We start from the raw sequence: 27,578 nt of genomic DNA on the forward strand, positions 1-27,578 counted from the left end.
TCAACAGTCACAGTGGTCCATATAACCAGTACAGTATCCAGAACAGGTGATGGCCAGTGGCATCACAGTGATCCACGTAAACAGTGAAGTGTGTACCCAAACACCTGCCCACTACACAGGGCAATACTAGCCAAGAAACCTGTACCACACGGTGGCTCATGTCTGTAATCCCAGCACTACTGAAGCTGAGTCACAGTTGCCTTTACTTTGACTTTCTGGGGCTAGGTACTGAGTGAGTGCCAGGCTAGCCTGAAATATGTGTTAAGACTTTGTGTCTAAAACGAAAACCAAATATCAAAAGACTTACTAACCATGGACGAAATACAGCCTCTGAACTATTCAAAAACTATATTCATAAAACAATGTTTTGAACTTTCACTTGGAGGTGACAATTCCAACTGGACAGAGACTAAAGGAGTACCACAGCAAGTTTAGAGTGGAACACCATCTGGAGATTTACTTGGAAAATGAGAGAGGTGCACTGGCAGGAGTTTTCTTGCACTGTAAACAAATGAAAGCAATTCACTTATAAGAAACACAGTATTTGGGAGGTTTTCTGGCTGGCCTCCAACTTGCTATGTTCCTGAGGCTGACCTTGAACTCTTGTTCTTCCTGCTTTCTTTCACCAAGTACTGGGATTACAACCATGTGCCACACACTGGCCTTAGTTTGTTTATTAGTTACAGTGTTCTGCCTGCATGTGTGCCTGCACGCCAGAAGAGGGCCCAGATCACACTATAGATGCTTATGAGTATGTGGTTGTGGAAACTGAACTCAGAATCTCTCAAAGAGCAGCCAGTGCTCTTAACCTCTGAGCCATCTCTCCAGCCCTGGCCTAGTTGTTTTAAGATGAATAACTCAAAAACTTTGTATATAGCCACTTTTCTGGTAACCATGGCAAATATCTGACAAAAGCAACTTAAGGAACGAAAGGTTATTTTGGCTTAAAGTTCCCACCAAGACAGGGAAGCCCTGATGGCAGGGCTGTGGGTCATTGCACACTGCATCCATTTCAGAAGGGGGCTTCTCTGCTCAGTCTGACTCCATCTGTCTTAGGCTTAAGAGCCATCTTATAGTAAACAAAAACTAGGCTCAGTCCTGTTTATGATTAAGTCTGTTTCTCAAAAATTGGGCTATGCCCACCTGTAACCTAAACTACAAATGGTTCTGTACTGCCTGTTCCAGGAATGACAACTGTGTCTTTGTTTCAAAAAGTGTTTATAGCCATCTTGCAACCCTACCTTTGTTTTAAAAGGGTTCTTATGGCCACTTTGCAATCATGTCTTTGTTTCATGACTAACTTGTTATTCTTATGTTCTACTCCTGTAACCCCACCTTTTTTGCCTACCAAATCTTCCATTTGCCCTCCAAACTCTCTATCTACCCAAGCCACAAAATCCTTGTCTTCTTTACATCCAATGCTGACTTCTCAAACCCTGCCGTAGGGGGAGGAAGCCCGTGTACAAAAATAAAAGAGCTTGCTTTAATTACTGCTTGCTTTAATTAATTTGGCCATGAAAATTTGGGTCGGTAGTTTTTCCTCCTCCCATCTCTGGGATTAACAAAACCATATATATTCAGGTAAGGAACATGTATAATAAATTAATAGTTACTTTTCCATTGCTATAACCAAATAGTGAAAAGAAACAAGCTGGGGGGGGGGGTGCTCAGGCTCACATTTTCAGAGGGAACAGTCCATTACAATGAGAAGACATGGCAGCAGGAGCTCAGTGTGTGACAGTGGAGCATGCACTGGTGGCTTCTTTACAGATTGGACCAGGAAGTAGAAACCATGGGAAGAATCAGAGGGGAAGAATCAGAGGCACAGACCTCGAGGCTGAGACTGGTTGGCTTATGGGACAAATGAGGTAAGTCTATCATCATGTTTAGAATGTTAAATGTCCCCCAGAGGCTAATGGGTTAAGCACTAGCTCACAGTTGGTGGCTGTTTTGAGAGTTTGGAAAATTCTTTTGAAATGTTTCCTACTTAGAAGTGATCTCTGGGAAAGAAAAGAAAAGAGAAGAGAAAAGAAGAGGGGAGAAGAGAGGAGGGGAGGGAAAGGCAGGGGAGGGGAGGGGAGGGGAGGAGAAGAGAAAGAAAAGAAAAGAAGAAAAGAGAAGGGGAAGGGGAGGAAGGGGAAGGGGAAGAAGGGGAAGAAGGGGAAAGGGAAGAAGGAGAAGGGGAAGAAGGGGAAGGGGAAGAAGGAGAAGGGGAAGAAGGAGAAGGGGAAGAAGGAGAAGGGGAAGAAGGGGAAGAAGGGGAAGAAGGAGAAGGGGGAGAAGGGGAAGAAGGGGAAGAAGGAGAAGGGGAAGGGGAAGAAGGAGAAGGGGAAGGGGAAGGAGAAGGAGAAAGGGAAGAAGGGGAAGGGGAAGGAGGGGAAGGGGAAGGAGGGGAAAGGGGAAGAAGGGGAAGGGGAAGAAGGGGAAGAGGAAGAAGGAGAAGGGGAAGAAGGGGAAGGTGAAGAAGAGGAAGGGGAAGAAGGTGAAGAAAAGGAAGGGGAAGGAGAAAGGGAAGGGGAAGGAGAAGAAGGGGAAGAAAGAAAGAAAGAAAGAAAGAAAGAAAGAAAGAAAGAAAGAAAGAAAGAAAGAAAGAAAGAGAGAAAGAAAGAGCAAAAGAGAGAAAAATAAAATAAAATAAAAGAAAAGAAAAGAAAGGAGGGAGGGAGGAAGGGAGGAAGGGAGGAAGGGAGGAAGGGAGGGAGGGAAGGGAGGGAGGGAGGGAAGGAAGGAAGGAAGGAAGGAAGGAAGGAAGGAAGGAAGGAAGATAATTACATGCATGCAGTACAGCTATAGAGTACAGAAGAGGGCATCAGATTATCTGGAATTGGAGTTACAGACAGTTGTTGGCTTTGAGTGCTAGAAATTAAATCTGGATCCTCTGCAAAAGCAGTAAATGCTCTTAACCACTACGCCCTTTCTCCAGCCCTGGGGAATGGGCCTTAATGCTAGGAACTCTGCTGGTTCTGCCCCAACCTTTCTGCTTCCTGTCTATCACCACAATGTGTCTAGATGCCACATCCTCATGCTGCTACAGCCTAAAATGATCTAGTGGTCACGTCTTCCCTGCCAAACTGTCTACTCCTTCTGAGCCATGAACCAAAACAAACCCTTCCTTAAGTTGCTTCTGTCAGAGACATGGGTGCACTGAAGAGAAAGTAACTAATATGGAGTATTACCCTCAAAGGTTCACCACAAGTGAGCTGCTTCTGCCAACCTTCATATTGCCGGCATTTAAAAATGTTCAGGATCAGTAGTTATTAGTCATGCCCAAATCAAAATTACAAGAAATATCACACTATCATTTTGTGGCTATAATTTAAAAAGACAGATAAAGGCTTGGGGGTATTGCTTCATAGGAGAGCAGTTGTCTACACTTTGTTATCCCTAGAATCAAGCCTCAGCAGTACAGAAGCAAAATATAAGAAAGCATACTACCAAGTACAGATAAGGAGAAGCATAAACTAGAACTGTGCATAAACTGTATTGCACTGCTAACTGGAGTGTAAAATATCATTGGCATCCTGGAGAACTTCTGAGGAGCAGTAAGCAAAACTTAGCACACAATTCAGCAACTTCTGTCCTAAGAATCTACCCAAGATAAATGAAGAGAGATCTAGGTAAGGCCTCGGAGAGAATGTTTACAGCAATGTTACTCGCAAGGGAATGAAGTACCAGACACCTACTATGATATAAATCTATCTCAACACAAATAAAGAAGACAAGTGACTACATGTAATACAAGTCATTTACATGGAACACCCAGGAAAGTCTCCAGACAGAAAACTGACTATGCTTCTTTGAAGTCGGGATGAGGAACCGAAAGGTATCTTTTGAGGATACTGTTTTAACCTAGTCTGTGGTTAACAATAACAACCTTTCAAATGCAATAAAAATATTCACGTGTACACACAGAAAGGTAATTTCAGAATTTACACGCTACACTCAACGAACCTGTTAAAGTACAACCTCGTGGGACACTGCAGCTGCCCCGAGCACCCATGGTGAAGTACCAGTATATTAAGCACTGAGAAGAGAAATACAGAAGAGCTGCTTCCTTCCTATCTACAAGGCAACGATGCACCAGAACGAGCCCAGGCTCTGAAGACCATAATGCTCGGCCATCTGCCTGACACTGACTAGGTGTCGGGTTAACTTGGGTGCAACATGGCAAACATCTCCTGACATGGTGCAGGGGTATTGACGAGAACAGGAGAAGCAGGAAGGTCTCTCTGAAGTGGTTCACAGGCCTTCACTCCAGGGATGTCTATCCAGAAGAGAACATACTTGAAGACACAGTGGCATGGAGGAGGCTGACCACTCAGGCCTTTCTGAGCTTTCCCCAGGTCACTGCCATTAGCTTGCACCTCCTTTGTTCAATACCACTCTGTCCACTGTCTCCACACCATCAAACTCAACAAAGAACAGCCTTTTTTTGTTTCTGGGGTCTTCCATGTCAGAAGCTGCATGTCCCTTGCAAAACTTGCATTAGACAATCCTTGGACATGAGCCTTGTGATTCTATGAAGCCCTCTGAGGTCAGCTGTTGTCAGTTTCTCCAGCCTTAACACATGCCCAGTTCTCAGATTTTCTTCTAGCTGCTTCAGGCTGTCAAGTGAGGCATGTCCTTAGACCCTCTGACTACACCCTCGTCACTGCCCCTCTGGCCTTGCTTCCGGCCTCAGTCATGTCCTTTCAACTGAGCCCAGGAAGGTGTCTCTCTACCTTCTCTTGTCTGCTGAGCATCACATGCTTTCAAGAGCTCCTTGCACCTGCACCCTAGTGGCTTTGCCTCCTCTCCTGTCAGCCTGTTTTTAGCTTATTTTATAGAGTCAGATTACCCAAACTTGAGCAGTGGGAAGTCGCTTGACTCCTTGAACTATCATTTCTCTATTTTTGGCCATATACTTTAGTAATGCGATCTACTCTGGCCTAGAAATTGATTAAATCATTCATGATTTCCTACCATTGACCTCCTGAAAGAAAACTGGACTGACATAGGGCAGGGAAAGGAGTCTTCAAATCTTGCCATAGGCACACTTATAAAGAGGGACTTCATGGTTTTGAATAATGACTTGGGGCTTCTATCAGCTTCTGAAAAAAACAGTTCTATTCGACAGTGTATCATGATATAAGAAAAATGCTTGACATATATGGTTCCTGTTTTCATTTGATACGTTATTTTACTCAAGTAGACTATTAGCTAAATTATCTCTTCCTTTTAAACCATGTCAAACAATGTTAACATTATGAATGTTCCTGGGGTTTTGCCCTAACCTGAGAACAGGTGCTATAGAACTGCAGGCCTGTGCTAATACTACAAAGACCTGGGCACGAATTCTGCTAGTGGACAGAATTTATACTTGCAAATGTCAAAGAGTATCTCACCTGGAAAAAGCCTTATATAGTAAACCATTCTCTTTACATCCTATTACCCTCAACCACAGAAAGTCTCAGTATAACACTGTAAAGAAAATGGTATTAACAGAAATAAATTAAATGAAGCTACAAATGAAAAATGAAGTCAGCGTAGCTGACGTGGCTGAGGCTGGCAAAGGTGGCAAGATACGTGAGGAACATGTTACACATCTCGGGCGAGGTCTAAGCACACCCGTCCTGTGGCTGCGCTGGTGTTCCTCTGTTAATCAAGGGCAAACAAGGGTTCAGTTACAGCTCAGTGTCACGTTAAGGAACCTTGGAATGGCAGTGGGGATACCACAAGAATTTCTGTGAGACGCAACCCGCTTTTGAAAAATGATACAGAAATAGCTCTGCTCAACAGCCTGACCTTGCTGCCCAAGAGAACAAAAGGCAGAAAAAGAGGAGGAGCCGGCATGTGCTGTTATTTTGACAGCTGAGGCAAGAACAATGCCTATTCTGCACCTGCTCTCTTCCTCTCTGGTCAAGAGTGCCCACAACTTCACCTTCTAAAGCAGGGAAAACGGTGGCCTATAACAAATGGAATTGTTTTCTCGCCAGCAGATTCAGAGACATAGAGATTCTGTTGGTAGGGAAAATACTTGACTTTCGAAAGCCATCACTCACTCCATTATTTCTGGAACTGCAAAACATGCCAATCATACCATGAGCTTTCAGGAGATTTTCACTTAAAGGGACTAAAAACATAAATAACATTTGGACATGAACTAGGGCAATTGGCTAAAAGACAATATAAAAAATAACTCAAAAGCACACTCTGAAAAAACCCCAGAAATCAATAAAACCTAGAAACTAGAAATCAATAAAATAACATGGTTTCATATCATTGAAATAAAAATTGTTACATTTCTTTATTTTCTTAGTTTGGTTCCTACTGCTATGATAAACACCATAACAACAAAAAAGCACACAGGAAGGAAAGGGTTTATTTATTTTATTTTAAGTGTTTCCAGTCCACTATCCACGGAAGGAAGGAACTCAAACAGGAACCTGGAGGCAAGAGCTGATGCAGAGACCATGGAGGAGTGCTGCTTACTGGCTTGCTCAGCTTGCTTTCTTATAGCACCTAGGGCCACCTGTCCAGGATTGCCACCACATACAGTGGGCTCAGCCCTCCCACATTTACCACTAACCCAGAAAACACCTTACCCCAGTGTTTCCCATAGGCCAGTCTGATGGAGGCAAATCCTCAGTTAGATTCCTATTTCCCAGACAGATCAAGTTGAAAAACAAACAGCACATTCGTTTGTTGTGTGTGTGTGTGTGTGTGTGTGTCTGTGTGTGTGCACATGTGGAACAACCTGTGGGACTTGGTTCTCTCCTTCCACCTTGTAAATTCAAGAACTGAATTCAGGTCAGCAAGGGTGGTTGCACTTCTTAATATATATGAGTATGTATATATGCCTGCATGTATGCCTGTTTATCACATGTATTCCTAGAACACAAAGAGGTTAGAAGGTACATTGGAGCCCTGGAACTAGAGTTATAGACATCTGTGAGTTACCGTGTAGGTGCTGGGAATTGAACTTGGGTCCTCTTGACTAAGCACTGCTCTTAGTCATTGAACCATATCTTCATACTCTATGACTTCATAATTTGAAACCTTAAAATGCATTCCCTAGTTATTACATGACCAGTATATCCTGACTTCACTTATTCTCACAAAAATGCTATGAGGTAGTGTTAGGGTTTAGGAAATGATGCCCCCCCCACCATAACAGCCCCTTGGACTTCAAACTGAGAGCAGCAGAGTTAAGAGTAAGAATAAGGGTTGGAAGGGCTCCCCACAAGCTCCTTTACCCTCATGACCAGCAGGGAGGAGTGGTGGCCTTGGCCCTTCTTCCTGCAGTCTCATTACCCAATACTGGATGCACACCAGAGAGGAAGGAGGGCAAAGTCAGAGCTCAGCAAACACTGACCCAGGCTATTATCTGTCCTTGGGCTCATTCATTTCCCTCCTGAATAGTCCATCATCCTTTCAGATTGCTGCCACTCTTGCCTCCCTAAAAGCCTTGCTTCCTTCTCCACAGGAAGAGAGGACTGGCATTTTAGCCTCCACCATCTGACTCTTTAACAGCACATTAACTCATCTCTCCTGACAGTGATGTCATTATGTCAGAATTAGCCATCAGGTCTTTAGAGCCTAAAGTCTAACCTTCTTTAGAGAAGATTCTACTAGTCCTATTTGGAAGATGAGCAAAACCACACAGAAGTCAGTTGCTCCCAAACACACAGCAGTGGGCAGTGAAGTCAACTCAGACTCAGCTGGTATGCTCTGGCTGTGGTAGACTGCCCTCCATGTCTACTAGGAACAGAACACTCCAAAACTGCCAGGGCTACACAGAGAAACCCTGTCTTGAAAAACCAACAAAGTAAGCCATGAGTCACTGGCCTGTTTACCTTGAGTCATAGTCAGAGCAGCTACCTCATTTTCAGGAGGTGAAGAGGCTTGTCCATGATGGGCACATGGTGCCCACTGACCTGTATCTGCAGCTCGTACTCATATGGAACCCTTAGCACCCAGTCCTTTCTCTGAATCACTCAGGTGATCTCTTTAGCAAGTCAAGAGTAGAACCAAAGTTGAGGGAGGTTAGCAAACAGAGACCATAGAACAACACTGTTATTTCCACCTAAACTATTTTATGAGAATATTCTGTAGTCATCAACATCGAAATTAGGAACATGACATTAATACATATTAATTACTGAGGCAGAAACAGTTCTTTTCCATTTTTTTTCCCACCATACAGAAATATTTGATACCTGGTATAGCAAGAGAAAACTAAAGCAAAGGTTACTTAAACATCAAGAGTGTGATTCATCAAAAATTACATTCCTGGAGTCCGTAACCAACAATGAACTTCTATATAGTACAATAAAGCGCCACTTAAAACATTAATGATAAGAGTTTTTTTTATAAGCATTTTCTTCTGCTATGTGCGGTGAATATACACTCTGAACACTATTTAAAGTCTCTGGTTCATTGCATGTGGTGGTGCAGGCCTTTAATCTCAGCACTCAGGAGGCAGAGGCAGGCGGATCTCTGTAATTTCAAGGCTCTGGTTTATAAATCAAGTCCAGGACAGTGTTACACAGAGACACCCTGACTCAAAAAAAAAAAAAAAAAAAAGAAAAGAAAAAAAAGAAAGAGAGAGAGAGGGGAAAAAGAAAGAAAGAAAGACGAAGAAGAGAGGAGAAGGAAAGGAAGAAGGAGGAGAAAGTCTCTGGTCCTATTGTTAAAGACCTTTGACAGAAAGGTAATAAATGTATATGGTCAGTAATTTCAAAGGCACAAAAACATCTTGTCTACACCTCTGGTGTCCACACACTCACATTTAAATGGATTCTCAGCATCACCACTAATAAAATCAAAAGGCACTAGGGCTGGAGAGCTGGCTCAGTGAGTTAGAGCATGCACACCTCTCATGAAAGCCCTAAGCTTGGCTCCCGCACCCACATGGGGGATTACAAACATCTGTAAGACCAGCTCCAGGGGATCCAATGCCCTCTTTGGGTCTCTAAGAGCAATTGCACTCATATTCTCATTACACTCATGTCCTGCCACATATATTATAAAAATAAAAATAGAAAGACAATGAGAGATGACTCAGCAGTTCCTTAGTGCTCTTGCAGAGGACCCACTTTTTGTTCACAATATCCATGTGGCTGCTCACAACCATCTGTAACTCCAGTTTCAAGAAATCCAATACCTTCTTCTGACTTTCATGGGTTTCTGAAAGCATGTGTTACGCATACAAACAGCCAGACCCACAAACATATACATAAACTAAATGAAAAATAAATCTTTTTTTAAAAAAAGCAACAGGAAGAAAATGTAGAGATGGCATGAGTGGACAACTTCCTTTCTTGAAGGACCAGAGCTTCCTAAGTGGCAAACACCTGTTCATGGCTAGCAGTGAGGGTGGAGGCAGAGAGCACAGCACAGCACAGCACAGCACAGCTCAGCATAGCACAGCACACTTGGGTGTTCACCACAGGGCTTATTTCAGGGCGTGAAAGTGAAGCAGAGAACTGTAAAGGGAAGGATTTGTTCAGCCACGTGAGTACCTGCTGTAGGAGCTGAGAAAGTCACCCCTCAAGCATGCTGTTCTCAAATGTTGAGCTCTGACACAAAGGCAGGAAAACAGGGTCTCTCAGATCCTCGCTTTCTTCTCTGCAGCCCCCCCCCAAAAAAAATATCTCCTGAAGGAGAACAGGGCCTTCCTTGTCATTTCAGCAGACGGAGAGGGTAACTTAGAGGAAGGGTTCTAGCCCTGATGTCACGCCACAGCCCAGAGGACATTTTGTCTCAGGTCATGTCCACTGGTGGTCCTCTTTATTTTTTCTAAACCCATGGGTCTGTAGATACTACTCTCCTGGTCCTCCTGTGCACTCAATAAAGGTTGAGTGCCTTTTCTCCTGCTAGTCTGTTAATGGCCAGGATTCACTAGACTCCACTATGGAATCTTCTGAGGGCAGAGAGGCAGACAGCAAGTCTCCTTTTGTTGCCACACTGTGCAAATTCCAACATCTAAAAAGCAAAGATCCATACTGTATCATCCATGTAGTTCTCAATGCTACTGTGCATATATTTACTTCAGCCCGCTGTAAACACACTGTTTTCCCTTGAAGTTATTGAAAGCGGATCTAGTCACGATCTCCGAAGCCCAAAGAAATAAACCTCCTCCTGCAGTGAGAGCACTGGCCCTCGGCAAGCTGTTTCACCCAAATGCTTAGAGCATGGTGTGGGAGAGGAGAAGGCAAGGACAGTGTCCAACCATCTCAAGACTAAGTTTCTTTGGAGTTATTTGGACATGAAAAAAAACCTGGGTAGCAGAAATATCATACACTATTTCTATAAAAATAGTGTTCCAGGCTTCCTAATTTTCTTTAATATAACCCTAACATAAGAACAATATGATTCTGATTGGAGAATGAATATTTTTCTACATGTGGTTTCACGTACTCATTTTTCTTGCATACAGAAATATAAACACAACTTTTTGCTTTTTGTTTTCTGCTGACACATATAATGTTGTCATACTACCTGACTATATTATTCATCAGCCATGTAAAGGCAGCTCTTCCAGTGACTTTCATGAAAACCCTTTTCTTTGGCTTATTCCTGTTTTAAATTAGAATGAGAAAGAGAGAACAGAGAGACCAGTCGTGGTATTGTACGCCTTTAATCCCAGCATTGACAGGCAGAGACAGGTGGATCTCTGGGAGTTCTAAGATCAGTCTGGTCTACAGAGTGAATTCCAAGACAGCCAGGGCTATGTATATAGAGAGAGACCCTGTCTCCTCCTCCTCCTACCCAAAGAAAGGATTCTGTGACATAAATCTGCTTAACACCCGTCTGAGAAAACAAAGCATTTTTTCTTTACAATACAAAACGCTCTGAAGGTAATTAGTAGGGCTCAATCAAAGCCAGATACCTGAAAAAGAGTAACTGCCAGAGAATCTAAGAAGTGAAAAAAAAAAAAAAGGAACTCTTCATTCCCTATTTTCCTAGATCACTTGTCATCAGGCAAGAGCTTCCTTGACGCTATGCTAACTTTCTAGTCATAACAAGCATTTTTGCTTTGCATCTCCTGTAGGAGACACTGCCTGAGGACATAAAGCAGAATGAATGAAGACACATGATGCCACTTTCAGTTCTCTATCAGTATGCCAACAAAATTGGGGAAATTTCACAAGGTCCCAAGTCCTAGATCAAGAGCTATGGGCAGTCAATGGCTACTGAGTGAAGGTAAATCTATCTTCTCCTGAGATGAGTCCTCACAGGTTATACAAACCCAAGCAATCACCCCCAAATTCATGTATACAGGAGCAACAGTAAACAGGGCTCAGTAGGTTTTGTGTATGTACATGTATGTATGTATACATGTTATAACAGTAATTACAGGGAAAAGGGTCATTAATTTGAGAGGGAGGAGGGCATGGAGGTGTTGGAAGGGGAAGAGAGAGGGTAAAGATAATGCAAATACAGTACTCATATCTGAAATAGAAATTTTTGAAAAGGTGTCTGCCCTCAGGAGAGAGAAAGCACTCTCAAGATTGTGTGAGCTGGTGGTCACACAGCTACTTGAAATATACTCTCTCTGAACTTTAATTTACGTCAACGACAAAAACACTTTTCACAAACAAAACAAAAACCCATCTGGTTCAAGATGACCAGGCAAACCACATACACTGTAAGCTTTCGGTGCAGCCCCACTCTCTTCTGTAAGCACTCGGTGGCTGTGACTCCTCCCTTGCTTTGGGAAGAGCACTGTACAGAGAGATCAAGAAACCAACAATGTGAGGAGGGCAGGGAGAAAGGTAGCAGGAAGGCAGCCTGGGCTCTAGGCTCTCCAGTGACTTGACAGCAGGACACAAGCCAGAACTCGGAAGAGGTGTGTTTCTAGCTACACTCAGTGGCTCAAATGTAGGCACCATGCAGCAAGAAGCAAATTTACTCATGAAATTTTATCAACCACAGTATGAGAGAACACAAGGGATTATTGTAGAAAATAATGTAACTGTTCTCTATCAATAATGCAGCAAGTCATTTCACCCTATACAACAAAGTGACCTGTAGCTATCAGATCACTGTCAAGGTCACGGCTGACTTAGCTTGCCAAGAATTAAAATGAAAAGGCAGCTATTGTGGTACAACGCCTGTAATCCCACTGTTTGGGAGGTTGAGACAAGAATATCAGGAGTTCCAGCCAGGGCTACAAGGGACCCTGTCACAATACCAAGAAGTAAGCTCTGTTGTGTGACGGTATATGGAACAGATTATCACAGAGTGCTAACCACAGGGTGAATTGGCACCGTCTCTCTCAAAAGCCAATGGCCAGGGCTGAGTTAGATCCCAGCACCTATCTCAAGCAGCTCACAACTGAAGTAACTCCAGCTTTTGGGGATCTGACAACCTCTTCTGCTCTCCAAGGGCACGGCACTCACACACTCAAACCCAGGCACATAAACTCATAGTTTTATGGGGGAAAAAAAGGTTAATGGCCAACAGGAAAAAAAAAAAAACAAAAAACAAAAAACAAACGAACAACATAGCATAAAGACTACAAAACACAGAGCTGCTCAGCACAGAGTAAGTTTTGATTGACATAAAGCTGAACTAGCCTCCATCTAAATTCCCAATGGTAAAAAAGCAATTTTTTAAGGTGTTAATAATATGGGATGATACTTCTGAGTTGACAATCCAGCTGGGTGTGGTGGCAGAGGGCAACAATCATAACTTAGGTGGCTGAAACAAAAGGATTGCCATGAGTTCCAAGCCAGGCTGGATTAGAGTGAAATCCTGTTTCAAAACAGCAGCAGCAGCAACAAGCAATCTCACAGAAAAGGTAGCTTCAAACTGTAGCAGTAATTACAGTTCTTATAGCCTGTCTCAGAGAGGATCTTCGTACGGGCTGCTAGAAAATTTAGTGGGTGCAGACGATGAGAAGGACAAAGCCTCTCCAGCTAGACAGTAACCACAAAGAATGAACTCTGGCCCTCAGGAAGGTTTGTGGAGAGCAAGGTGCCCAGTAAGGTCCACCTTTAGAACTGCTCAAGGGTGGATTCTACAATGGGTAGGATATTGCGTTACAGGATGTAAGGGGTTTGCCTGAGGTATCACCAGAGGCACTCGTGGGCTGGAAACACAGCTCCACAATGCTGCCTGTAGCATCCTGAGTTCTTTTCAGAGATTTGTTCTCAAGTAAAGCCAGAATTCATGAATGTAAAAGAGAAAAAATTCCAGGACAAGCCAGTTTACAGCAGAGTTGAGAGCTGGAGTTTATTAGGAAGAGATTTCAATATAGATCTAACGACAAAAGTAGGGCAGGTTAGAAAAAGGAACCCAGGGAAAAGATAAAACATGTCCAAATATATGGGCTTTTCAAAGGAGCATCACACTCATGCCTTTGCAAACCTATATGAATGATACTGGTGAGTTCTGAAGCTGTACCTTCAAAGGGTGGCTAAAGTATTTAAATGAACTCACAGGATGGTTCCTAAAGTACACTGGCTAGGAATGCTACTGATAGCTAACACCGTAGATCACAGGGAAGTCTTCACTGTGTACAGAATCTGATCATCTTGCTTGTAAAGACACCAAGATATCTGAGAAATGAATAAGGCCATAGGCCTTAAGGGTTTTTTTGTTTGTTTGTTTTTTGTTTTGAAGATGAGGTCTCATATAGTCCAGGCTGGCCTTGAATTATGTAGCCAAGGATTACTTTAAACTTTTGATCCTCCTGCCTCTATCTCCTAAACACAGAATACAGGGGCATGACACAACAGGGTTTTCTGCAGTGCTGATGACTGAACCTAGACTTTGTACATACTAGCCAACCAACTCAACTACATCCCCATAGCTCCAAATGTTACAGCTCGGACAGGAAAGGTACCCTGGCAGTGGGGAGCCACGGAATACCACAGCCACACTGCTCAACAAACCTCACACAAGAGATCTATTGGAAGGGAAGAATCCAGGAGGGCGGCTGCCTCTACTCGGAGAGAAGCGGCAGAGAACTGAGCAGAACACAGGGTTTATATAGAGCTGCGGGGGCGGGAGGTGCAGAGCTTTGCAGGGTGGCCTGATCTTGGGGCAAGTTCAGGGACTGGTGGAAATTATTTTTCTATAGGGCAGGGCCTGGCCATTTTCCTGCCTTGGGGCACTGGGAATGGCAATTAGGAAAGTCTGGGGGATAGGGCCTAGCTGGTGGCACTACTCAGGTGAGGATCCTGATCACCAGAATGGTCTTAGAGCCTGGCAGCTGGAGGTCTCCAGGGAAGGGCTTACAAGTAGTCTATGAGCACAGAAAGCCCTTCCAGGCACTGTGAATAGCCAACATTAGCACCTTACCAATTGAACTATATCCCCAGTCTGTATTTTTGGTATTGTAACATTTTCATTTGACCATTATCTATATACAAAAGCAATCACTGCCAGGGGTACACATCTTTGATTCTAGCACTTAGGAGGCAGAAGCAGGTAGACCTCTGTGAGTTTGAAGCCAGACTGGTCTATAGAGCAAGTTCTCGGACAGCCAAGGCTACACAGAGAAACCCTGTCTCAAAACAAACAAACAAACAAACAAACACCTCTGTTTCTCAAGGATTGGGCTATGCCCACCTGTAACCTAAACTATAAATTGTTTTGTACTGCCTGTTCTAGGAATGGTAAAATGGTAATCATGTCTTTGTTTCAAAAAATGTTTATAGCCATCTTGCAACCTTACCTTTGTTTCAAAAAGATTGTTATGGCCACTTTGTTATGACTACCTGTTGTTATGACCACCTTGCAATCATGTTTTTGTTTCATGGTTTTTGTGACTAACTTGTTGCTTATATTCTGCTCCTGAAACCCTGTCTATTTTGCCCACCAAATTCTCCATTTGGAAAGCCCCTACCCTGAGCCATGAGAGCCTTGTCTTCCTCACACCCAATGCTGACCTCTAGAACCTTGCTTACCTTAGGGGGAGGGAGCCAGTGTACACAAATAAAATGCTTGCTTTAATTGATTGCTTGTTTTAATTAATTTAACCACGATGATTTGGATCAGTGGTCTTCTCACATCTTAAGAAGGAAGAAAGGAAGGAAGGAAGGAAGGAAGGAAGGAAGGAAGGAAGGAAGGAGGGAGGGAGGGAGGGAGGGAGGGAGGGAGGGAGGGAAGGAAGGAAGATAGGGAGGGAGGAAAAAAGGAAGAGAGGGAGAGAAGGAGAGGGAGGAGAAAGTCTCTTGGTAACCTTCATAGCAAATGCTGTTAATTGTGGGAGAATTCTTTACTCTTATCAGATGTGAGAAGGCTTCAAACAGGCTTTGGGTGGGGAGCCCCTTTCCTCTCCCACGTGCACTCACTTCCTGTCATTCACCCTGCTGCAGTACAATGCTAAAAAGAAAGCACAAAGGGGACACCTTCTGAGAGTCTTTTAAGACTGTTCTCAGACATGATCAGAGCTAGGGGAGACTCCATCTTAAGAGCAGTCAAGCATTTCAGGCCAGACTCTGTCTGGTACAGTGCCTTAAACTTTTCCTTTCAATCCTGTTTTCAGCTTCAACCTAATACCTCAAATTCAGAGGAATTCTTCTGAAGCTTTGGAACATAACTCAGCTTGTTTAGAAATGCATACATACAAACAGACAGACCAAGAGGTTCTTGTACTTATCTTTAAAATATCCAGGTAAAGCCAAGGGAAGATCCGGTAAGAACACAGTAAGGATCAACTCTCTATAACATATTAACTACTAAAGCTTGTAAGACATACATTTATGTGGTTAGAGAAAAGAGGCAAAATATATATTACTACACAGAGGAAAACTGAACACCAGGCGAGCAGAAACTGTCCAAACTGTATCATTAATTCTCAGCTTTTCCAAGGGATCACTGTGGTACAGTGAGAAAAACACTGGTTTGAGGAGAGGCGTTTCAGGTTTTACTCTGCTCCAACGCTCACTAGCTGGGTTTCAATTTTTTCACCGCTCTGGTTGCGACACTGAAATAAGGACTATGACGTATAAACGTGGCGCATCTTAAATGCCTGAAGAGTAATAGGTTTCCTCTTTATCATAATTTTGTTTTTAGTTTGCTTTGCTTCAGTGCTAGGGACTGAACCTGGTACCTCAGGTATGCTAACTAAACTACACCCCCAGGCCCTCATTTATTATGATTTTAATAGAAGGAAAGGTTAGTACCCACCCATCTTTAAGAGCACTGAAGATTTTATGTGCTATATTAATTTTATTAAAGAATATATTCTGATGGCACAATATGCTGATTGTCCAACCTTCCTCCTACCTTTTTTTTTTTGTGGGGAGAGGGCAATGCTGAGGATCAATCCCAGTGCCTCATGCATGACAGGCAGTGCTCTACCCCCGAGCTGTTTCTCCAGCCCCATTGAAAAAAATCACATCACTAAAATTACTGTGAAAAATCTTTCTGTAAATACAATTTCCAATTAAAAATAAAGCAAATACTTTCCCATAGTAAGTTCTTGACTATTCAATTCTTTCTTATCCACAGTGTTCATTTAATATATTCTCAGAATTAGAATTATGAGCTTTAATGAATAGCATATTAGTGAGGATCTTATTTGAATTGTTGCTGTCTTCTACAGTATTTAGAAAAAAAAAACAGTAAAATGCATATGTCAGTATCTTCCAGCATGCTTCCATCTCTTCTATTACAGAGCTACCACTGACTCCTCAAATACAAGCAAACTGTATTTCATATGCCTGTGTGCACACAAAAGGCACATAGGACTGTATCATTAATTCTCAGCTTTTCCAAGGGATCACTGTGGTACAGTGAGAAAAACACTGGTTTGAGGAAACCCTCAGTCCTGTTGGTCACCTGACTTCTTCCTTGGTCTGGAATTCTACTTAAAAAGCTATGACAGCCAATGATCTTCTGAGTTAAAGGAGACTCCACAGATGCCTTTAAAAGTATAAGCAGCAGGTCCATGGGCACCCACAGGTAATTTCCTGACAGCAATCTCTAAAAAAAGCTAAGACAAACCATGAAGCATCACAATTATTCAACAGATAAGTCCTCTTTCCAAGTCTGAAAGGCAGTTTCCACAGAGCTCTTTTTTGTGGTGCTAGAATTTAGTTTTACGAAAGGTATAATTTTTGCTGTCACGTTTATACCATGTTCCACCAAAGGGTAATAACACAGAATTGCTGTATTTTTTCATGATATCAAATGTGTTATGCAACAAAAGCTTGTGCCAACTAGTTCCTAACATGACTATTGCTATAATTATGAATCATGCAATAGTGGTCTACAATCTTTATAAGAAGCTGAAGGATAGCATTTAAGGGTCCCAACCTCACCCCAGGCTCCATATTTATGTAGTTTAATACATAAACAAGCTGTCAGAGTGCCGATTCCTTGCCAATATAAAATTTCATCCTAGAGAGTTCCAGGTCAGGCCACAGTATGCTATCTGACAAAGTATCAGAATAAAGACTCATCTAGGTTTAAAAAGTAAACTGCTGAGCTGGGCAGTGTGCACTCCTTTAATCCTAGCACCCAGAGAGCAGAGGCAGGTCAGTCTCTGAGTTTGAGGCCAGCCTGGACTACAGAGTGAATTCCAAGATAGCCAAAGCCTCACAGAGAAACCTTATCTTGAAAAAAATGAATAAGAAAGAAAAAGGCTAGGCATATATCCAAAGGATGCTCAAGTACACACGTACATTTGCTCAACCGTGTTTGTAGCAGCTTTATTCGTAATAGCCAGAACCTGGAAATAACCCAGATGTCCCTCAATGGAGGAATGGATATAGAAATTGTGGTACTTTTATACAATGGAATACTACTCAGCAATTCAAAAAAACAAGGAAATCATGAAATTTGCAGGCAAATGGTGGGATATAGAAAAGATCATCCTGAATGAAGTATCCCAGGGGCAGAAAGACACACATGGTATATACTCACTTATATAGTCTTATGAAATAGGATAAATATACTAAAATATGTGCACCTAAAGAAGATAAACAAGAAAGAGAACCCCGGGGTAAGATGATCAAACCTCACTTAGAAAGACAAAAGGGATGGACATGGAAGGTAGGAGAAAACAAGAAACAGGACAGGAGCCTACCACAGAGGGCCTCTGAAAGACTCTACCTTGCAGTGTATCAAAGCAGATGCCGAGACCCATAACCAAACCGTCAGCAGAGTGCAGGGAATCATATGATAAAAGCAAAAGCGGGTGTTAATATGACTGGGAGAGGACAGGGCTCCACAAAGACCAAATATATCAGGGCATGGGGGTACTCTATGAGACTGTTTCTCCAACAAGGACCATGTTTAGATATAACCTAGAATCCCTGCTCAGATGTAGCCCATGGTAGCCAGTATCTAAGTGGGTTTCCTAGTAAGGGGAACAGGAACTATTTCTGACATGAACTCAAGGACTGGATACTTTACCTCCCCCCCCTCCGCCCCCAACGGAGGAACAGCCTTGCTAGGCCACAGAGGAAGACATTGCAGCCAGTACTGAAGATACCTGATAAGCTAGGGTCAGTCAGATGTAAAGGGAGGAGGATCTCCCCTAGCAGTGGACTTGGAAAGGACAAGGAGGAGATGAGGGAGGGAGGGAGGGAGGGTAGGATTGGGAGGGAATGAGGGAAGGGGCTATGGCTGGGATACAAAGTAAATAACCTGTGATGAATATTAAAAAAAATAAATTTTTTTAAAAAAGGAAAAAAATAAGAGTTGGGAAAAAAAAAAAGAAAGAAAAAGAGATGATAGATGGATGGATAGATGGATGAAGAGACTGTCCCAGAATAAAAATTAAAAGGTAGGATGTAAATTTCCATGTATTACAGTACACAGCTTTTTTCCCCAAACATCTTTATCCTAATATGAACAAGCTTCTTAAAAACAAATACACAGACACACTGACATATATTTTAAGTAGAACAAGAACAGACACTTAATATCCCTGCCAGAATTCATCAACAAATTAAAATTGTAAGAAGTAATTCCTAGGTAATAATTTAAAATGATGTCCATACTAAAGCCATTCCTCTCAGAACCTCCAATGCCGAGGGTTACTGACAGAAAGCAAACTTACTATGCCGTCTCTACGAGTGCCTTAGACATAAGACTAAAGTTCTCATTGTCTCCATTCTTACTGGCTTTTTCCTCATCACCTAACAAGTAAGATAAACAAGAATGTAGCATACTCCTAATTGGAGTTCAATTTCATAAATTCTTCCCTTTTGTAAAGTATTCAGTATACACGTTTAAGCAGGGGCCTGGGGGTGGCAGAGTGTGGCTGCAAACCTGAGGCACTCAGTTCATTTCTAAACAACAACAAAGTAAAGCACCAGACAAACATGGGACAGGAGGGAAAATTTTTTGACTTTGATGCTAATTTAAAAACTGAAAAGCCACGATAGAGTAAGATGCTGGGGCCATGCACTCTTCTTTCTGCCAGGGCACGATATATTTATGAAACATGTTATAACACATGCCACCTAAAATGCCTAATGTGGAATTTTAAAAATGTGAGAACAAATAGAAATTATTCATCACTGACTCCAAAGGACAGAATCACATTACTCAAACAAAAACAAAAGCAAAAAGAACAAAAACTCAAAAATAATTCTTAAGATTAATTTTTCAGCTAATTCCACAGGTTTAAATGCTTCTATATGCATACATAAAAGTCACATTTAAAATCATCCCCTCCACCAACAGGTGATAAGAAGTATATGCAGGTTCTATAAACTCATAAAAATAATGTTTTAAATTTGTATGCAGCATTAAGGCATTTTCAAAACCCATATTAGAATCAGCCATCTTAGATGAACCCATAGTGCCACGGGCTGAACTTTTTCTCCTGTCCCCAGATATGGTCACACACTTAATAACCATGCTACCGTCTGCTTGGAAAATGAGCACCCTAGCAGCAAGGGTGCTGAATTAGCTCTCATTTCTAATCATAAGAAACAGCCTGGCACTACTTGCCTGGCATTTTAGCTTTTAATGTGAATACTGCTTCATAAAAATATCTGCTTGGGAAATTTCACCTGCTGGATGATGAGAAGACAAGTATCACACATGCAAATATCTTAGATTCCCATGCAGCAATTATTTGTTCTTGGAATTAATTTAGCAGTAATTACTTATTTGATAATACATGGACAATAAAGCTCTTACTAAAATATAGTATTTACAGGTTCAAATCAAATTAAATTTAATTTCAGCTTTTAAATAATATTTCATCTATATATCATGCAAACATAACAATTTTAAATAAAAGCAGCTGAGGAAAAACATGAAATAAAGTTCCACCTACAGGGACTCCTCTGACTATTTTCCTTGAGTCCTGGTGATGACATGATTGAGAACTGAGCAAACGGACAGAAGCAGAGCTGGTCAAGAGGAACCCCCAGTTACCAGGCAGCTCCCCTCACGTGCATCTTCTGAGATGTAGAACAAAGGAAGTGAGGCTGCAGCCAGAACCCGTTCTTTTCAAAGAAAATGTATTGAGCCTGTTAGTTTTCCGATGTTTCTGATGGCTTAAGCAGACACACATGAGAATCTACTGCCTCTAAAAAGGAAAATCCAAGCTCTCAGGGGCTCTGGTATACAAAGATGTATGCGCCGATCTGGGGCCATACCAAATGATGCTGAAAATGGGGGTGGGGTAAGCTGAAAATATACTAAATCCTTCTGAACTTGTCGTCTAGTTACAAAGATGCATTAGAAACACTCTAAAGAGCACAAGAAATGTTAATGTCTGAAAGCGGGCACATTAAAATAAAGCTGCACCTGCTTTGTAATACATAGGCATCTTTAAGTTCCCCCACCTCATTTAAATGTAGCTTTAGAAAAGGTTCCCTCAAATTCAATAACACTAACCAGTGGCTTGGAATGCACACCAAGTCCTTAAATGTCACAATTTTGACAGTGACTGTGGTCTGCAGCTGTACCCTGCTTCAAAACTGCATACCCCAAAACACTCGCTCTGTTGCCGGCCTTCTATCAGCCCCTCTCACTCTCTCTTCAGCCTCAGCCTTTCTACAGCCTGTTCCCCTTTAGGCAAATACATTTTCTTAAAAGAAGCTCCCTTTAACCAAACAACCTCTCCTACGCTTTTTTCCTTAGTTTCTTGTTTTATGTGTGCATGTGTGTTTGTATACATGTGTGTAGGTACCTGCAGAGGCCAGGGGCTTCAGATCGCAGCCAGAGTCTGCTGTAGGAGCAGTACATGCACCTTTAACCACTGAGCCATCTATCCACTCCCAAGTCATTTATAACAGCTCTCTGTTGAATCTCTCCTCCCCCATCCACACCTCCCCCTACCCGTCCTCCTTTTTGAGACCAGTTCTTGCTATGTCGCCCAGACTGGCCTCTACTCATTGGCTCAAGCAATCCTGTTAGCTGAGCATCTGAAGGAGATGGGACCACAGGCACACGCCAGCACAGGCAGCTCAGCAGCAGGTCTCTTATCTTGGACCCGCTCTTTTCCACCCCATCCTCCTGTGAGACCCCAGAAGATATAGAGCAGATCTGATCCTGTGAGGGCTAACTGGAACTCCTTGGGTGCTCCAACTCTCTAACTTGCCTCTCTCAGATGAAGTTCTATGTTCTCTTGAGCATGCACCCCCATAAGGAACAAGAGTCTTTAACACAGCCTTTCAAATATGATTACTTACACACCATAAGTGAATGTGCCTCGGTGTGTGGAGTACCTGACTGGCGTGCACAAACCCTGGGTCTGATCCCCAGCATCACATAACCCTAGCATGGCGGTCAACACCTACAATCACCGTACCCGGGGAGTGGGGCAGGAAGATCAGAAACGCAGTCATCCACAGCTACATAGTGCAAGGCCAGCCTGCATTACCCGAAAAACTGCCTCAAAAAACAAACAACACAAAATTAACACTTAAAAAGATAACAGTAAGAGGAAAAATGAGGCAAGATCTAGGTATTGGGAACACAGCAATCAAGTAAAGATGCTTGCCGACAAGCCTGAGGACCCCAGTTCAATACTCACGAGGTGGAAGGAAAGAGTCCACAGGCTGTCCTCTGGCTATTACATGCACTCACACGAACGCATGTGTGTGCAAAAAAAAAAAAAAAAAAGAGAAAATTGAAGAGGACATCTAGTCGTCTTCCCTGTTCCCAGCGTTCTGCACTCACACCTCTTTGTGGAGACCACTCGTCTAGAAGAAAGGTCCAGCCCCCTGGGCATGACAGACAAGGCCAGTTATCACTTGCTCCTCATGTGTCCAACTCTCCCCCTCACTTCATCCCACACATCATATGCTTCTGTGATGACAAATTACTTGCAGCTCTTTCCACGAACAAGAAATTAAAACTTTAGCTTCAACTCTTGAAATAAACATCTCTGGATTTTTGCAAGTGTTCTTTGCTCTTTCCCAAGTGTCCTTATAATCCTTTCAGCCCTGCAGGTATTTATCATTTGCACTGAGTTACACTGCCTGTCTCCAGTTGATTACCCTATTTTAGTGTGTCTATTCCCACTATTCCTAGAAAATATTCAAACCATGCTTGTCGTTCTTCCTATCCTATAACTGTACTTAACAGTGAGCTTCCATTTTTATCCCGTATTTAATTTGAGCGTGTAGTACAAGGGTACACTGCAGAGGTGGTTTTGTGAGCTGACACTTTCTACTTATGGAGACAGTATCTGGGAGAGTGGCCAAGGGCCACTTGGATTCAACAAGCTCTGGGGACCAGGTGGTATGTTTTCCAGAGAAAAAGGACTGGTGGTTGCTTTGCCAAAGGTAAAAGGGCAAATGTAATTAAAAGCCATGTTAAGTCAGGAATCATATAGTATGATAGGAATATCCAACCATAAATCTCCATACTTTGTTCCTTTCCATTGCCACATTTTTTGACTTCAAACCTTAAGAGTAATTTTTAAAATTTATACATGGAATAATAACCTACTTTTAAATCTAGGGGCTGAAGAGATGGCTCAGCAGTTCAGAGGACTTGCTGCTCTTACAGAGGAACTGGTTTGTTAGCTACATGGCAGCTTATCACTACCTTCTGTGAACTGGAGAGTTCCAGAGGTCCCAACACCCTCTTCTGACCTCTGCAGGCACTGCATGCACATGGTGCGTATCCATTCATGCTGGCAAAATATTATTTCATATGAAATAAAATAAACCTAAAAACCCGAGTTTGATCCCTGGAGCCCATGTAAAGGTGGAAGGAAAGAACAGAGTCCAGACGCACATAAACATACACAATAATAAAAATAAAATTTAATGGTTAAGGACAGGTGCTGGTGGTGCCTTTAGTCCCAGCACTGAGGAGGTACAAGCAGATGGAACTCTGTGAAGTCGTGGCCAGCCTGGCCTACTCAGCAAATGCTAGGCCAGCCATACATCCATAGTAAGATACTGTCTCTAAAAAATTTAAATGAAACCCTCTTCTTGCTGGATATAGTAGCATATACCAATCATTCCAGTGTAAGTTTTGGAGGCAAGCCTAGCTAGTTTAGTGAGACTGTCTTAAAGCAAACAAAAGGGGCTGGGGCAGAGTTCAGAGGGAGAACACTTTTCTATCATGTGTGAGGCTCTCTGTTCAGTCCTCAGTAACAAACTTCAGTTCTGAAAAAAAGAAAAAAAAAAAAAAAAGAATTCTCAACTGTCTAATACTTAAGACTCCTCACCTAGGTTAAAAGAATGCAGCATGTGGGGATCAAAGCTCTTCTCACCACCAAAATTAAAACCACCGCTGTCATCCTACAGCAGACATTTACTCATTCACCGGAAGTGAAGGGCAAGCTCAGCTCATTAGCTGCAATAAGCACTGAGGGAGAAGCCAGAGCTTGGGGACCATACCAATCTGCTCCTAACTTTATGGTTTCTAATCTTGTGTTTTGTTCCCTCCAAATCATGTATCCCTTAATTTAGAAAAGGGCTTCTGAGTACACTACTAAGTCAAATAAAAAAACTGAAGAAAGTAAAATCTTTAGATTTCCTGCAACCTCAAAAGGAAAAAAAGGCAACATTAAAAAAAATACAGTATTATAACATGTTTAGTGACTGTTTAAAACTTTTTCCCATTAATATTTCGGAAGAATAGTTCATTTTCTTGTTACAGATTACTTGTACTTCTAAAGTATTAGCACAACACTCAGATGTAAACTTCTTTCTTTCCTCCCCTTCTCTCAAGACAGCCTCTCCTCATCTTTGTTCAGACTGTTCCTGGGATCCAGGGACTCTCCAGTGCCAGACTCCTGTACATCACAGTATAGGTGCACGGCACTGTACCTAGCACACGGGCAATTCTTAGAATACTTAAAACCTAGATATAATGCAAATTCTGTGTTTGCCCAAATTCAAGAGCATAAATTGTTCTCGGGATAGATCTGGAGTGCTGTAAATGTTGTACAAAATTAGGAATGTGTGTGTGCATGAACAAGATTTCACCCTAAATTGAATTATTTTATCAAGCAATGTGCAATATTACCTAACCTTTTGAAAACAGCTGGTCTCTAAGAATGACACACTAAAACAGAATGCTTCCGTAGGGAGATGTAAGTAAAGCTGACACTTTATATAACACGTGTCCCTGCTTGTCTTTTACTGTTAGCTTGACTGGGCTGTTTCCATCTCTTAATATTACATAAGAAATGCTAAACTGGTCAATCAAAATGAACAAGAGGCAAAACAGCATTTTATGAGGATTTCTAATCTTGTTTCAATGCACTAGTGAAAAATAATGCCCATGCATAGGGGATTATAAGTAAATAAAAGCAATGGTAGCACGACAATACATGCTATCACATGGCCACGTAACATCATCTTCAACAACTGGCCATGAACTTAATCATGGCAGTGGGTAAATAGAAATTAGACAACAGAGTCTGTTTGATACAGCCACAGGAGGAATAAGCCTTTATGACCTTTGTCTCACAGGGTAGTCATGTTTCTGAAACATCCTAACAGACGAGACACACAGGTAATACAAACACTCATTCAGTAAGTCAAGCTTATGTGAGTTGTGACAAGCATGCAGCAGACCACCAAAGAGTCAACAAGTAATTTACCTCTTCTACTCCTTGAAGAGTCTCTCAGAATAGCAGCTTCTACGGAATTAGTAAGAAACAGCTGAGCGGGGCACACTGGAAGGACCCTGAACTGATGGAAGTCTGTGGGTTTCTCCATGACCATTGTGGTGGTTTGAATGAGAAATGTCCCCCATGGCCTCAGGCAGTTGAACACTCGGTTCCCCATGGGTGACAGTGCTTGTGAAGGATGGGGTACAGCCTTGCTGAAGTATATCACTAAGGGCAGGCCTTGATAGCTCCTAGCATCAACCCACATACAGTACGCGCTCTGCTTCAGGCCTATGGTTAAAGAAATGACCTCTAAGCTTTCTGTTCCAGTTCCCTGCTGCCATGCCCCCAGGCCTCTGCCATCATGTACTCTTCTTCTGGAACCAAACAAAACCTTCCTCCTATAAAGTACCAGAGTCACAGTGCTCCATCACAGCAACAAAAAGTAACCAATATGACCAAGTACGAGGCAACATGGCCGAGAACTGTTCTCTATGTGCCCCTTCAAAAGCTCCTCGAAGATAAAAAGTTTTGCTTTTCGGAATCTCAGAATATCCTTCATCAGAATATCTACTTTTACAGACGGAGACACCAAGCTCAAAGTCACAGAACAGTCTGGGAGCAGAACACAGCCTGATGGAGCAAACTTCTTGGATGTTCCTGAGACTATCAAGCATATTCTGAGCCCCCTCCCCACCTCTTCACTGCACAGCAGAAATCATTTTCTGACATCCTACGCCTCAACAACGCAGAGTGAGCACTCTGCCTTCTTCATGCTTCTTCCAGTGGTCATCAGCAGACTCACACAGCGCCTGTGCTACAGTTAAACCAGAATCTCAAACTTACTGGGATTAAATAAAACTTACATAAAGTTACAGTATTATGTTGACTTCTGCTTTTCAATATAAACTACCTACTACCTGGTTTAAAGGAAAGAGAATGAGTTATTTCATCATCAAGCTACGACATCTGACACCAATTAATCCTCAACTAAGTGGAAGTGAAGAATTAAACATAGAATTACCTTTGAAGGCTTCAAGCTCCTTCCTGTAAAAGAGAAAAGCAAATTTAAAATAATTCCTTCTCACTGAAAATCGCACTTGCGTTATAGTAACAGTTTATGTGCTTAAATACTCAGCTTAGCTTCAGATGTTCACATGCCAACCATTAGATCACTGAAAACATCCAATTAGATTAAATAAGGACTTTGATGTTCTGCTCAAAAACTCTACTAAACCTTAAGTTACAAGAACAAATGCAAGAATACAAAGAACATTTTATTGCCATATGTGGTCCATCTCACGCAGAAACAATTTTTAAAAAGCACTTATTATAATTTTGATAAATATTAAACAATAGCTTTAAGGTTTTCAGCTAAAAATTATCCAGAACAGCAGCAGTCATTTCTCTACTTAGTAGCAAAGAAGAAAAGTGTGGAAAAAATATTACACCTGACACTCACAGCTCACCCTGTCCCTGATGAGCCACACACCTCTAGGCATCTTCGGGTTTGCTGAATGTCAGTGTCAGTTAAGGGTGCTAACATGCACAGCTTCCTCAGGCAATACACAGTGGAAGAAACAGATAATGCTTCAGAAAATCAACACTTTGTGACAAAGAGGTCACTGCAAGTTACACCCCAATTTTCTCTCATAATTTTGTAATTATATGGTTTTCCCTTTACCAATACTAACAAAAGTTTTGAGGAGGTTAAGTTTCTTTAGTAAAGACTAGGTCTTCTGAAGTACACGACTATCTGTCATTTACACTTTAGGTCTTACTATGCAGGCGCGTTCTGAACTCAACACCCAAGCTCCTAACTACAAAGCTGCTTACTGGCCTTGGTGGACAAAGAGAATCCATCTCAGCACCAAAAGCACTGGGGGTGGGGGGAAAGGCAGACTTGCATTTAGAAGCTAGCAAAGTGTTTGCCAACAAATGTAGTCTACTCAGAGGGTGAGCTCATCACAGAAGGGCTAGTTGGCATGAGATCACTATCGCACTCAAGAAATACCTTTGCGACAAGGTGCACAAAGAAGCACTGCATGCACAGCTGTGTGGTGCCGCACTCCTGGGCTTTTATCTGTTCTTCATGAGAACCAAAACACTGTGTAAACAGGACCCCATCATTTATAAAGATCTGTTCTCCACTTTAGTACATCTGCCCTTTCAGAGTTAATGTTGACACAAGTGACACAATCTTCACTAGAGGTGATTTAGAGAATTGCAGGGACTCTTATGTAGAACATACCAGATAAACTGGTCCCACATTCTTTAGGTATGCTAGGAAAACTCTCTACAGCTGACCTACACACAGCTCCAGCCCTAGAATGGGAGTTATTTTACCGGGCATTTGGAAGATTTCCAGAAACGACATTCTAAAACAGCTTTTTAAAAGATTCACCGGTAGAAACTAGAATTCAAGGTATCTCTCATACACAGGATGGTAAATCTGGTGTGTCACCTATAGCCAGCCTCTTTCCATACTATATTGTCTTGAGCATTCAGAATCCAGTAACTATTTGATTTGCCTTTCTTCTCTGGAAAGACAAGGAAGATAAAAGTTTTCTTACAAGGGAAAGCAATCTGAAAA

At 42.2% G+C, this 27,578-nt stretch overlaps 1 protein-coding gene across 3 annotated transcripts in view; it reads right to left on the reverse strand.

The window, feature by feature from the left end:
- Dtnbp1 (dystrobrevin binding protein 1) overlaps positions 1 to 27,578 on the reverse strand; it is a 94,155-nt gene that overhangs the window by 22,733 nt on the left and 43,844 nt on the right. For 2 of the 3 annotated variants that reach the window (XM_060372403.1, XM_060372402.1), the window contains exon 7: positions 26,010 to 26,032. In XM_060372403.1, coding sequence (XP_060228386.1) covers positions 26,010 to 26,032 — 23 coding nt within the window. Of the gene's footprint in view, positions 1 to 24,976; positions 25,016 to 26,009; positions 26,033 to 27,578 lie in introns of all 3 variants that reach the window. The other variant, XM_060372401.1, reaches the window with a different exon arrangement.

Source organism: Meriones unguiculatus, chromosome 19, assembly GCF_030254825.1.
Source record: "Meriones unguiculatus strain TT.TT164.6M chromosome 19, Bangor_MerUng_6.1, whole genome shotgun sequence".
In the NCBI taxonomy this organism is placed as follows: Eukaryota; Metazoa; Chordata; class Mammalia; order Rodentia; family Muridae; genus Meriones; species Meriones unguiculatus.